General features: G+C 46.8%; 1 protein-coding gene across 3 annotated transcripts in view; it reads right to left on the bottom strand.

Annotated features, from left to right (window-relative positions):
* The window catches only part of MTM1 (myotubularin 1), a 113,140-nt gene that overhangs the window by 35,738 nt on the left and 63,128 nt on the right, over positions 1–14,274 (bottom strand). For all 3 annotated transcript variants that reach the window (XM_055123115.1, XM_055123113.1, XM_055123114.1), the window contains exons 7-8: positions 3,287–3,370; positions 760–909 (exon numbers count right to left, since the gene is read on the bottom strand). In XM_055123115.1, coding sequence (XP_054979090.1) covers positions 760–909; positions 3,287–3,370 — 234 coding nt within the window. The remainder of the gene's footprint in view (positions 1–759; positions 910–3,286; positions 3,371–14,274) is intronic.

Consider the following 14,274-nt stretch of genomic DNA (forward strand, 5'->3'; position numbering starts at 1 on the left):
CAGCACTCATAATGAGAAAAGCAAATCATTTAAAATGTTGTAATGGTATTATGTTGACAGTAGTCAAAGTAATGCAAATATCCTTTTAAGGGAAAGAATGTCTAGACTTCGAAGTTCAAGGCAAAGGTGATATTAAATCTTCATTCTTTTATCCCTTGTTTTCCAGCTTTGAAAAAAGAAAACTCAAACCAAACAACGTGCTTATTATGACATGTCCTGAAAATTAACAGAGAGGGGGAAGATTCTCTAAATTTTAGTTCCTAAAATTTATGGACACAGACGAAGTGGCCTGACGCATACATAAACAGTTAGGATCAAAGAGAACTTTGTGAACTAGGTCCAATAATATCAGAAGTAGACTGTCGGCAACAGTCTGCACTCAAGTTCTGTTGGCCAACAGTTCGGAGGCAGCTTGCACCCGAGGGGAAAGGCAGCTAGGCCAATTCTAGTAGACCTAGAAGCTCGCTCTTTGCGCTCTCCGACCTCAGGGAGTGCATTCCTGCTGGTGGGACTCAGTGAACACTGACCAAGCACCTGCCGCATGCAAGGGTGTGTAGGAAGTCACGAACCATCCAGGGCTGTCCTGCTCCGCCCTTCCCTCCCAGCGCTGGCTGGGAGCTCCTGCCAGGCAGCTTGCCACTCCCGTCTTCTCCTTCCTGCATGGGCCAGGAACGTTTCTCTGCATCACCTACCTAGATGGCATGGTTCACCGGGACTAAAAGGCACCCTTGGAGCAAAGGCCTGTATGGCGATACTCACGGGAATTCGATTTCTCGATCTGAAAGTCGCCACTTTCCTGAGATCGTCATCCGTGGTGCGGTAGGGAACCACCAAAAGGGCGGGGTAAGTGTCACACAGTTCATAGCACTTGTTAATGAAAGTGATTCTCCAATGGTGGTTGGGTAAGCCCTGCAGGAAAAGAGGAAGTCTGAGTCAGGAGCGTCTGACTTCATCTCTGCCTGGGCTTGGGTCTCCTTTCTTCTCTCTAGTGGAACTCGCACATGCTCCTTTCACCCCGGGGTGGTGACCTTTGACTGAGGGATAACTGGGGAGCCAAGTCAATAATCCAGACAACAGAAGAACACGAGACAGAACACTGGTGGTTTCCATAAGTTGAAATTATTTTTGATAAATAGAGATTCTCTCGACTATGAGAGCTTTGTTTACTTCCAAACTACTCTTTACTACTTGGACAACAAAGAAACACCCCAGATTTATCCATCACCCCACCCCAAACAAAGTACATCCTGCCATCTGAATCTGTGTCTCCGGGAGGGCAGTGAGGAGAACTGGTAGCCTGTTTTGTCCACTCCATATGGCGTGGAGGCTCCAGTCTGCTCCAATACAGGAAGAGGGTACGTTGATGCAGAAAATCACAGACAGAAGGAAGGCAAGGAAAAGCCCTCTGGGGAGGCTCATTTCGCCACCTCCTGAGAGTTTCTTCAATCAAGTTGCTTGGGATGGTGATTGCCCTATAGATTGTAGGATAAACAAGTCATTTGCATTCTAAGTAGACAGCTAATGTTACAGGGAGACAAGGCAGGTAACTCCCATCCCACCGGCTACCAACGGAAACGGGAGTTCATATGTATGGACAAGAGTCAGAGGTGGTGGAATATTCTCTCCCCAGACTCACAAATACACAAATACACACACGCAAGTAACCTACGTGGGTGCTTGCTTTGGGGACAGACATTGTACCTTTTCTTTAGGCCTGGCCCTATAGACCATGGACCAAACAGGTGAGTCTGATGCTGAGTCCAATTAGAGGGTTATAAGTCCCATCAGAAAGTTTTAAGAAAAAGAGATGGAATATAAAGGCAGTCTAGAACAAAATACCTTCAAATTTCATAGAGGCATGCAATCTTAAAAATTAGGAACTGCTCTGTTTTAAGCTAGTAGTCTTGATCTAAAAAAGAAGTCTTTATTGTCAATAACAGTGCAAAAATCAGTACAGATATTTTCATACATAATGCTCAGAGGCCTGCACAGCATACCAACTATTTAATTGGTCTTTCTTCTGCTCCATAGTGACCCAGAATAGAGAGCACTCAAATAGGAGGCACATGCAGCCTTTGAGAACTCCAAGCTGAGTTCTCGAAGCAGAGGGCACACTGGCTTCTGTGTGTGCTCTAACACCAGTAACCAGAGCTTTCTTCTGGGATACTGAATGTGCTGATGCACGCCACTGAGCGAGGAAATCAGCCCAGGGCCTTGGTCCTGGTGATAGATGGAGCTTAGTAGGTTCTTGTCACAGTGAAGATTCTCTGGGTTGACTTTTCCCTCGCTTCCCTTTCATATAAAGCACTGAGCTGGATTTGACTCAGAATTCATTCAATGAACTTGCCCAATAATTTGTAGAGCTGTGGTGATGGGAATTAGGACCAAGTCCATCACCCTGTTGCTAGCTGTCCCACAGATCTGCCAATAGGGAAGCTCAAACTGACTCCTAGAGAAGATCACAGAATCGGTTTTTTTAAAAATTTTTTTAAAAATTAAAACTTTTTTTTTTTGCTTTTTGGGTCGCACCTGGTGATGCACTGGGGTTACTCCTGTCTGTGCACTCAGGAACCACCCCTGGCGGTGCTCAGAGGACCATATGGGATGCTGGGATTCAAACCCGGGTCGGCCGTGTGCAAGGCAAACACCCTACCTGCTGTGCTATCACTCTAGCCCCCACAGAATCATTTTAAGGGAAATGCAACAGCAGACCTCTGTCCCTGAACAAGAGGTACCACGCCTCTTGCCTTCATTACAGCGCAGAAATAGGCAGACAGGTGAAGCTTACAGACGAGCAGTAAATATACAATTTCTGTATGTGTGATCTGTTCAGCAGTGACAATAGGCATTTGTCAAAGCTTTCTTGAAAGAGATGTTGGAATTCATTGAGTCTGCAAACCGTGACACTAATTGAAGTTTAACTGCTAGTCATAGTTAAACTTCTAAATATACAGAGAAAGCGATAGCAACTCCCACACTGTAAAGGAGAGAAGTTTGACATTGCTAGTATCTGATTCCCTTCCTAAGCGACACGTAACTGATGTTCTTCTGGAAGGGAAGAAAACAGAATTTAGCAACCTAGCCTTCACTGCTGCTTGGATATGGGATATGGCTACAAAAGGAGGTCATAGACCATGAAGTAAAAGAAATAACAGAGGCGATGTTATGCCCATGCTACCACTAGAGACTTCTCTAGCAAGGGTGTTACCAATTCTCAAAGAGCATGGCCAGTAACACTGTCACCTTGTGGGACAATCACCACAGGCTGCAGAACTGACTGACATACCTGCCTTCGGTATTCTTCCACTGGGTTGTAAACTGTCCATCCATCCACGTTAAATTTTTCTTCGTTTAAAAATGCAAACATTGGCTAGAAAGATCAAAGCAGAAGTTAAACTCTGTTTGGCATAAAGAAACGAATGGTCTAATAGATTTTTTTGATTTTCCAACAGATTTGCTGCCCATGGAATCACAACCCAAACTGAGACTGTCATCAAAAAGTAGTGGGAAATTACACAAGACTTGTGCTAACTTCTGTCTGGAATAGTAATCATGTGACCCTGTTCTTCTACAGCTACACATGTACTTTCAGTTTTACTTTTTTTCTTTTCTTTTTGGGTCACACAAGGTGATGCACAGGGGTTCCTCCTGGCTTTGCACTCGGAAATTACTCCTGGCAGTGCTCAGGGGGCCATATGGGATGCTGGGAATCGAAGTCCGGTCGGCTGCGTGCAAGGCAAACGCCCTACCCGCTTTACTACAAGTTTGTCTTTTTTTAAAAAGAAAATGATGCAGCATGAAAACTGTGTTCAGACCCCAAAAGTGTCAATCAGCTCTAAACGGTATTAGCAATTAACAAGGTAAAAGTCATCTGGGGAAAAAAAGAAAAAAAATTCAACAGTTCAACTGTCCCAAAGGGGGCGATGGTGTGTTTATCTATTTAGAAACTGGCAGGATATTAAAAAACTTCTTAACTGCTCTCTGTGAATACTGAAGCAATGCCCTGAGCTCTGTGGAATGACAGAACTTGGAGTTCCCATCCCTCCCTGGGCATAGTGACGGATTTCATGGCTTCCAAACCACCGGCACCCAGTGGCCCCCAAGGAGCTTTGGCTTTGCACACTCAGCTATCCAAGAGGCTTCTCTACACCCCAAGACAAAGAGTCCCCTGCCCTTGACTGCTGCCCCCAGGCCTCCCACTGCCGCTGCATTTCAGCAGATGCCACTCCCTCCTCACCGCATCCATGTCATTTGTCATGACCACCCTGGCCCAATGCCCACCACTTTTATCTGGATTTTTAAAATGACCCCCTTCCCATATGTCCCCTACCACTCTCTCTCCATCCGTAAGGTCAGAGTAAAGTAATGGTGTTGCAACCAAAGTGAGGTAAAGTCATTCCCCTGTGCCCATCTCACTCGAAGCACAAATCGATCAATGTTTCCAATGGCCTTTTTGGGTGTCCTCCCTCAAAGCACCCCACAATCAGTCCACAACTGTCAATACCAGAGTTCCCTCCCATAGCATCCAGGTAATTTCCAGAAAAGTGAGGCCTGAAGGCAGGCACAATGGGTAGAGGGCACTTTCCTTGCACGCAGCTGAACTGGGTCTGATCCCCGGCATCTCCTATGGTCCCCTGAGTACCACCAGGAGAGATTCTTGAGTGCAGAGCCAGAAGTATCTGCTTAGCAAGCATCATTAGGTGTGGCCCCCAAACAAAAAAAAAAAGTCTCAGTTAGCAGGCCCAGTTCTACATAACCAAGGAGAACGAGGCGTAAAGTAAAAACTGATCAAGAGCATACAGCAGGGACCTTTGGTGCTGGGGATCTTCTGGAACTTTCCAAAGCATTTGGCACCCTCAGGGGTGCTAATTCTAGCAATCCTGGCCCCCATCATTGGATACTATGTGATGGGCAACAGGGAAACCACATATCAGTAACGCCACAGAGCCAGCTAAGCAATTCCTTGGCTGCTTTAGTCTGGTGTGGAAGCCACGGCTGCGTTTCATTATTCAGCACCACTGGGGCAAAGAAGCGATCTGTGCAGCGCAGCTCACCTCAGACAGGCGTGGGAAAACAGCAGGCACATGCACGGCGCCCATCCTTATCCGCAAACAGAACCCGGGGCTCTGGGCGCCTGTGAGCTGTGGATGGGGCCTGGGTGAGTGCCCTATGTGAGGAAACGCTCAACACTTGAACTGACCTACTTGGCCATGGTTCCGAAGCACCTGGAACTATGGTGGCTTTTCCCAAAGAAGAGAACTGCTCACTCAAAGGCCCGGCCAAACTTTCTCCTTACAACAACCAAGTCAGCGCCGTCTGACTTGCCAGCAGCGTTTCCGATATAACTTTCTATTTCTTATTCAGAGGAAGGCATCTCCTTTCTCCCCTGGAATCGTCTTTTATCTCTTATATTGGGAAATGGTAAGCTGGTGCATTCCTGCGAGAGGAGAGGCGTGGCTGGAACCAAACTATCTGCACAGCAGCGTTTGTCTACGAGGCTTGAGAGAATTCTGAGTGCAATTGAAGCAAGTGGCATTAGCGGGCAACGAGATCATGTCCCTGTGCTGGTAGAGACGAGTCAGGCGACCCAACTCATAAACTCATTCAGGAATGACAGAGCATGTTCTGGGCAGCACCCTCATGCCCTGAAAGAGTGGGCGAGCAGGCCCCTTGCCCACTGACGAGTGCCTCAAAGCTCTCAATGGCAGACCCTGCTGTCCCCCATAACTCCTGCTGGGCACAAATATTCCAGGGAAATTTAGACAACACATAGCAGTTCGACATTTCTTTCTTTTGCGGGGGGGGGGGGGGCCGTTTGGGGTCACACCCAGTGATGCTCAGGGGTTACTCCTGGCTCTGAAACTCAGGAATTACTCCTGGCGGTGCTTGGGGGACCATATGGGGTGCCGGGGATCGAACCTGGATTGGCCACATGCAAGGCAAATACCCTCCCCACTGTGCTATTGCTCTGGGCCTGAGTTCACTATTTCTTGTCATGAACTATACAGCAGTACTTCTTTAAAAATAATTTATTTGGGGCTGGAGTGGTAGCACAGAGGGTAGGGCATTTGCCTTGCACACAGCTGACACGAGTTCAATTCCCAGCATCCCATATGGTCCCCTGAGCACCGCCAGGAGCAATTTCTGAGTGCAAAGCTAGGAGTAACCCCTGAGCATTGCTGGGTGTGACCAAAAAGAAAAAAAAAAGGAGAGAAAAAAATTTATTTGTCTTTAATGATAGGGCTGTGATTTCCGAAGTTATTGATAGTTGCATCTTCTGTATCCCGTTGCTCATCAATTTGTTCGAGTGGGCACCAGTAACGTCTCTCATTGAGAGACTTATTGTTACTGTTTTTGGCATATCCAATACGCACGGGTAGCTTGCCAGGCTCGCCGAGAGAGGGGGAGGAATCGAACTCAGGTCGGTCACGTGAAAGACGAACGCCCAACTGCTATGCTATCGCTGGGCCTAGTTGCATCTTAGGCATCCAATATTCCAACAGTGACCACCCGTGTCAACTTCCCTCCCCAGTGTTCCCGTGCTCCCTCCCCCTCCAGCTGTCCCCTTGACAGGCACACCTTGACAGGTATGTGGTTGCACTTTAGATCTCATGGTTTCAGTGGTTTGAGCCTGTGCTCTCCCACATCACTGGGATACCCGGGGCCCCTAGCCCCTGTTCTCCCATTATTTCCCTTTCTCAGCTTCCTCCTCCCCCGCACTGATTTATTTCTTTCTCCTCCCTATACTCTTGGGTCAAAGGTGATCTGGGTATCTTCTCTGTACTCCAGGACATTTCCTCATCCAGTTATTGTATCGAATTGCATCTAAAATGAATCAGCTGCAAACACCCAATGTTTCAGACATTTGCTTACAGTGACAAGAACACATGTTTTTCAGAGAACATTTCATGTTAGTGCCTGGGGTGTGTTTTTCTTTAACAACTAAGTGTTCTTGGGGCGAGGGATATGGCTCCAGTGGAAGACAGTATGCCCTGCACATGGAGGCTCTGGGTTCCATATCTTCCCCCCAAAAAAAAAACAAAAGCAAATAAACAACAAAAAGAGAGAAACTCCTTTGCGCGAAGGAAAAGCAGGAGTAACAAATCTCTGGGACCAGACAGAGGAACAGCAGGTCAGGTTCTTACCTTGCAAGAGGCTGACCCGGTTTCAAGGCCAGGGATCATATGGAGTGATCCCTGAGTGCAGAAACAGGAGTATGCCCTGAGCACCACCGAATATGGCCCCCAAAACAACAACAACAAAATGAACCTTGAAATTCGTCCAGAGGCCTAAGAAATGGTGACAGAATAGACAGGGAGGTTGTTGACCCTTCTCTCGGCTCCCCGACATTGGTGTCAACCATACCAGGGACTGCAAATACACACTCACTGCCAAAGTGCATCAAAAACCAGACCCCCAGGTGCCCTGTCTGGTTTGGGGAGTGGGGGGTCTTCCTTTATCTGGCTATTTATCAGTATTCTGGCAATGAACCAGTACAGATTCCTACGAGGCAAAAGACACCAACCATGAAGACTTTCAAAAAGGCAATCATGTGCATTTTTTTCCAGGATTAAAAATAGCACAATGTAACATTTGAAAAATGTTAAAGGACAAAGTTGAGATGAAAATCTCTGATTTCACACTAGGGATAAAAACAGCTCTGACACAAGAGAACGTAAGTTGTCATTTTAATTTTGCTACATTTACCACCGTTGTGTCTTGTGGGGGGCACAACCCTGAAATGACAACCAATTTTAGCTTTCACTTAGCCATTATTTCCATAATGGCACCGTAGGAAGATGCACTGCCTGGCTGAAAATACCCGGAGAGGGCCAGGGCCAGGGCTCAGAGAGCCAAAGCGTAGAATCTGCATGGAAGAGGCCCAGGTTGAATCCCTGGCCTGCCGAGGTCCCCTGAGCACCACTGGGTGTGGCCCCCAAATAGTCAAAATAAAAATCTGGCTTGGACTGATGCTTACTTGGAAGGAAAAAAGTGCTCATTCACAATTTCTCTTCTCCCAGGAGAAAGAGCTGTTCATTGGAGAATTACAGTTCCTACATGTCAGCAGGGTCCTGCAGACGGTATTCAACCCCGCCACCCCCCACCCCTCAAATTTACCATGCTAAGCCTGAGAACTGGACTGTGGGAACAAGAGATGTACAAAAATGAAATGGCTCTCCAAAAGAAGACAGCAACAGAAGGAAATAGTTTTCATGGGACTTGGGGTGGGGAGGGGGAGAAATAGATGAGTCGTTGAGGTTTCACGGGGCTTTCAAATGATGTCACTTCCATGGAGCCACCGGCTCTCTCGGCCCCTGGAAGAGCAGACCCTTTCACGAACAAACAAACCCGAGTCCGAGACTGCTCACCATTCGTCTCGGGGTAGAACTCTGCAAAGTTTGAACAACTTAAGTGAGCTGGGTTTCTTTCGGTTTTATTTCTGCAACTGAAGACAATGGCCTTTTAAAATGCTTTCTCCCTACCATCTGGGGGCAGGGAAGCAAGAAGTGTAAACCAACCTCCTTTTCATCTCTGCAAATATGCTTAGGAAGTAAGAGCCTTTCATACAAGAAATGAAATGCTTTCACCAGACCTCGGGAGAAAAATTCCAATACTTGGGCCAGGGAGACAATTCAAAGGGCTGAAGTGCAGGCTTGGCATGTGGGACCCTAGCTTCCATCTCCAGCATTACGTGGTGCCCCCCAAACTGCTAGGATTAGCCACCCCAATGTCGCTGGGTATGGGGTGGATGGAAAAAGTGGTCCTAAAGTTTTCAGGCAGAACTATGGGAAATGATGAAACTTGGCAAGTTATTATCATTCTGAGTATCATCTTCCGGTTTGGTAGTGATTTTTGGCCTAGCTCACAGTAAAGTAATTCGTGCAGTTCCATCAAAAGTAACTCAGTAAGGTAATTTGTGCAATTCCATCAAAAGTAATATAACTCCCAAACCTGACATAAGTCTCAAAGGTCAACAACGGCTGGCACAGAAATGACCATTTACACTTACGTTCACGTTAAATTCTCCTGGTCTTATTTCTACCACTTTCCCTCAGGAAGATGGCTTAATATTATTGGGTTGGTTTTCCTTCCACATATAAATGTGCATATTCATTCAGTCAGCAAAGGTGCAGGGAAGTACCTTTAAAATGTCACTTGAAACCATTTTGGAAAAAGTGGCTTTTACTAACCATCCACAATCATAGCCATTTGACATTTTTCTGGATTATCTGCCATACCTCTCACTATAATTCTCTTTCCTAGCAATTTGTGGACATATAATCACATCTAACCTACTGAATAAACCCAAGTATCTGGCCTAATCTGGCCCAAATAATTGATCTAATATGGCCAAACAGGTGTTGGAACATTATAGCGGAAACCCAATCATAAACAATTTTATAACTGTGTAATTCACTGACTCAAATAAAAAAAATTTAAAAATATGGCACATATATCTAGTCTAATGTGACCACCACTCGCTTGGCTGACCTGAAGACACTTGTGACTCAGTGTACCAAAGGTACTTGTGACTCACATCCAGCCTACCAAATAAATCCAAGTATGTGGTGTAATGTGGCCTAAGTATGTGGCCTCATGTGGCCCAAGTATGTGGTCTCATGTGACCCAGATATCTGGCCTATTGTGGTCCATGTATGTGGTCTAATGTGACCCAAGTATGTGACCTATTGTGGTCCAAGTATGTGGTCTAATGTGGCTCAAATCTCTGGCCTAATGTGGCCCAAGTATGTGGTCTAATGTGGCCCCGCTACGTGTCTTAATGTGGCCCAGCTATGTGGCCTAATGTGGCCCAAGTATCTGGCCCAAGTATCTGGTCTAATGTGACCACTACTGGCTTGACTGATCTAACATTGTGACTCAGTGTACCCAAGACGGAATATTAGATAACACTAGGGTGTCCTTGCTCCTCTCCCAGGGAGCTTAAGGTTTACTGAATGACTCAATCACTAATAATCCTATATTGCTTTTCTCTTTCCTTTATGTCATTTGCATGGTTTATTTAGCAATGTCCTTTTTGTATAGACAAAGGAAGACAGTTCATGCTATGCTTTGTAACATGTGAGTTAATTGACTCCAAAATAATATTTACTCCTGGGCATCCATATTTGCTTGACTTAAGCCTCAGTTGCCCTTAGTTCCTAGCACTCTAAGAGCAGGGTGGACCCAGGGCAAGCTGTGAGCTACTCTGGCATCGAAATGGGCCAGGCCAAGTACCATAATACTTAACTATAGGTTAAGAGCACGGACATGGACACACTCTGTCATGATCCAAAAAGAGGTAACTGAATAAGGACCCTGCTGGGGTTAAGAAAGACTAACCTGGCCTGAGCACTGTGGTCTGGAATATGCGAGATTCCCCAAGAGAAGCCAACCTTTAAACATAATATATCTCTTTCTATTTTCATACAAAATGACATTGCTAGAAATATTATAAGAGTAAATTTACTTTGACTGTTTAAATGGATTATTTGCTGAGGAAGAAGAAAGCAATACACCCTGGATAGAATCCCTGGAGCGGATCTTCTAATAACCTGGAGTGCCTTCCTCAGATGAGATTTTGCCCTTGAGCTATTCTCCTGAAGGAGTGGCTTTTCCTCTCTTTGTTATTATGATAATGTTCAGCCCCACCTTTGTAGCCCCATCCTTCATGATTTCTATATAACTATGCTGTAAGGGGTAAGAAGGGAAGAGTTACCAAAGATGCTGAGAATTGGATGCTGAGGGCTGGATACTGAGAACGAGATGCTGAAGACCTTGGGGACCAGATGCTGAAGACTACACGCTGAGGACTAGATGTTGAAGACTAGAAAGTTGATGATGAGACATTGAAGATGAGGGAAAGGACTGGGACTTTGAGGTCTACGAGGAGACTCGGATGACAGAACTCTGATGACTGGGACTACAACCAAAACTACAACTACTACTGTGCAGTAAGGGAGAGATCGAACTATGCTGAAAAGGAGAGAGAATTAAACCGACAACTGACCAGCCTGGGGCCCAGTTCGCCCGTCGTCCATCCTCTGCCGCTGTTGTCCTGCCTGGGGAGGAGGCTCTTGACCAATGAACGCTCGAGTCCCCCGTTCATGTGCGCCCACAACACCTCACCTTTTTCCCTTTGGAAACTTACACCTTCCTTACTTCCCATTTCACCCTCTGCCCCCTTCCCACCTGGATTTCCAGGCTGGAGTCTCCCTAGTTGGCATTCCATCTGCCTTCAACCATATTCAACCAACTTAAAGGTTTTACTCTTCTTACCCTGTAGAATTTTTTTAGATTTTCCCTCATCTCACATACAGAAATCAATGTACATGTGGCCCAGCCTGTGTACATCCTCCTCACACTGGCACACGATCCTGTAGTCTCCACGACAATAGCTGCCTTGCTAATGCTTCTCTGCATTTTCCAGGATCTGCCACCTCCTCCAGGAAGCCTTCCTGGATACCAAGTCCCTTATTTTCTTTCTGACTGCCTGCACGTGCACATCTAAGTCACATGTATGTCTACATCACCTAGGAAAATGGTGCTCCTTGGGGACAGGGGACACTCTCGGCCACGTATGGCTACAATGGAGGCATTCTGTAATGTTTCCTTGAGCAAAATGAGGGAGGAAAAGGAAGAAAAAGAGTGGCTTCCTTGGCAGACATTACAGCTTACAAGGTATGTTTGTTAAGAGAGTGTTACACGTGTACAAACAGTGACTGATGCAAGAGGAGGAACAGACAGAAACAAAACTCAAGGAATGTAGCACATGGGAAAAGATGGCATTTCAAATCAGTGAAACTATCAACAATGGTGTTACAAGGAGAGAGAGAACAGGAATCGCATGTTTCACAGGAACCCTGAAGAATTCCAAACATTTGTTTTGCAACCAGTGCTAGCGCTGGATGTAGGGAGAAAGGGACTCTCATTCATTGCTGCTGGGAATGCCAACTGGTCCAGCCCTCTCGGAAAACAACATAAACATTCCTAAAATAAACCTCTAGGAATTGAGCCTCCATTTGACTCAGCAACCCCACTTCTTGGAATATACACCCCAAGAGTCCCTAAAACAAAATGGTGAAGATATCTGCACCACTAAGTTCCTTGCAGCGTTGTCCACAACAGCCCAAATTTGGAAACAATCTGAGTGTCCAAGAATAGATGGCTAGATAAAGAACCTATAATACATATATACAATGGAAGATTACTTGGCTGTAAGAAAAGATCAAGTCATGCAGTTTGCTGCTATAGGGAGGGACCTGGAGAGTATCAGGTTGCGTGAAGTTAGTCAGAGGGAGAGACTGACACAGATGATCTCTCTCATAGGCAGGGCATAAGGAAACATAATGAGGGAATAATAAAGTCCAAAGACGATGGAAACAAAGAACATGAGAACTGGTAGCCAGTAGGACACATGGCATTGAGGAGGCTAGGGGATAGGACAGGGAACAGGCAACGACTATGGTGCAGGAAGCTCAATCGGGAGAAGGAGGTGCTGAAAGTTGGTCAAGTATTATTATGAAACCCTAGCAGTGGCAACGCTATAAATCACGGTGCAAAAACTTATATTTAAAAAAGTGCCCCTCATAGAGGCAGGCTGGTGGGTGGGAGGCAAATGGGGAGAGGGTGGAAATTAGTGGAGGGAAGTGGGCACTGGTGAAGGGGTTGGTCTTGTAACGATGGATGCCTGAAACCCTATTGTGAATAAGTGTACTTTCACAATGACTAACAACAACAGCAACAACAAAACATGTTTGGGGGCCACACACACCAGATAGTGGTCAGGGTCTACCCTTGGCTCTGGGCTTAGGGTTTTCTTCTGGTGGTGCTCAAGGGACCCTATGGGGTGCTGGAGATTAAACCAAGGTTGGCCACAGGAAGGGCGAGCACCCTGCCTGCTGTATGATCTCTCGAGTCCCTCGAAAACATTTTACAAAAGATACCAAAGGAAAACAGGGCAAGAGGACTATCAATGTCTGGGAATCACCACCACGGTGTGGAGGATGGAGGGTCGTTAAGATAGAGGAGGGTCCATTATGACAATGTTAGTTGCAAATGATCACTCTGGACAAGAAGTGAGTGTTGGAAGCATGTAAGGGGATATACATGATAACCTTTCAGCATCTGCATTGCTGAGCAAGATGCCTAAGATGACAGAGAGAGGAGAGGAGAGAGAGAAGAATAGAGAGAAAAGAGAGAAGAGAGAGAGAAGGGAGGTGCCAGCACTGGTACTGGGAGGCTATACCGGTGGAGGGATGGGTGCTGGAACACTGTATGGCTGGAACTCCATCATGAACAGCTTTGAAAGGCTCTATCATGGTAAGTCAACAAAATAAGAAAGAAACCAAAGGGCTAGGGAGATAGGACAGGGGTTGGGGCGCAGACACATGCAGGAGACATTGGTTTGCTCGACAGCATTGGATGACACTCCAGCAATGCCAGGTATATGGCCAGAGGCCCCCAAGCGCTACCTGGATGGCTGCAGTGGTCACCTGCACTGTAGGCCCAAGGAGTGCCGCATCTTTGGCTCGAGCACTGAACCACGACGTGGCTTGCTTGAACATCACCAGGACTGGCCCCTGCCAAATCCCAAACGTGAGAAGGAATCTGGGAGGACCCCTTTGGAAGGGTGGCTGGGGAAAGCCTTCAGGAGCACTGTCTCGGACCCGTAAGCGGGCTGGGAAGAGCACACTGAGCAGGGTGCACACGGCCCAGCCAGACCTGAGGCCTGAAAGGCAAAGGGGGAGAAGGCACAGAAGACACAGAAATGGAAATACCAGCAGCCCGCATGGTAGAGAGAAAATGATGGAGGTGTGACCTCATCCCTGGACCTGCAGTGTGTCATCATAAATGGCAAGCAGGAGCTAGGGGCCCGGTGGCATTCACCATTTCTCATCAGCTAACTCTGAAGATGCTAAGAGCGCTCTGGATTTCACTGACCCTGATGCCATCACATGCATCTTAGAAACAGAAGTGAGCAGGATCCCAATCGGAGAAGGCGATGGAAGAAAGGAAGCCTTGAAGCCCTGGCAGATCGGGCGCCCCTCTTATTGCCTCTGGAGATGCAGGCAGGGGTGGACCTGAGAAGCTGGGCCAGGCTAGGAAGGGTTGAACACGCCGGCTGCCAGCACTGGCAGGTGACACACTCGGCCCTGCCAAGCCCTTTGCAGCACCTGGTTACAGCAGCTACAGGAATATAAGCCAGGGGTGGGACATTGGGACATGCATGGTCCCACACATGCTGTGCCCTCAGAAAGGCTTCCAGGAGCTTAA

The sequence above is a fragment of the Sorex araneus genome, chromosome X (assembly GCF_027595985.1).
Source record: "Sorex araneus isolate mSorAra2 chromosome X, mSorAra2.pri, whole genome shotgun sequence".
NCBI lineage: Eukaryota > Metazoa > Chordata > Mammalia > Eulipotyphla > Soricidae > Sorex > Sorex araneus.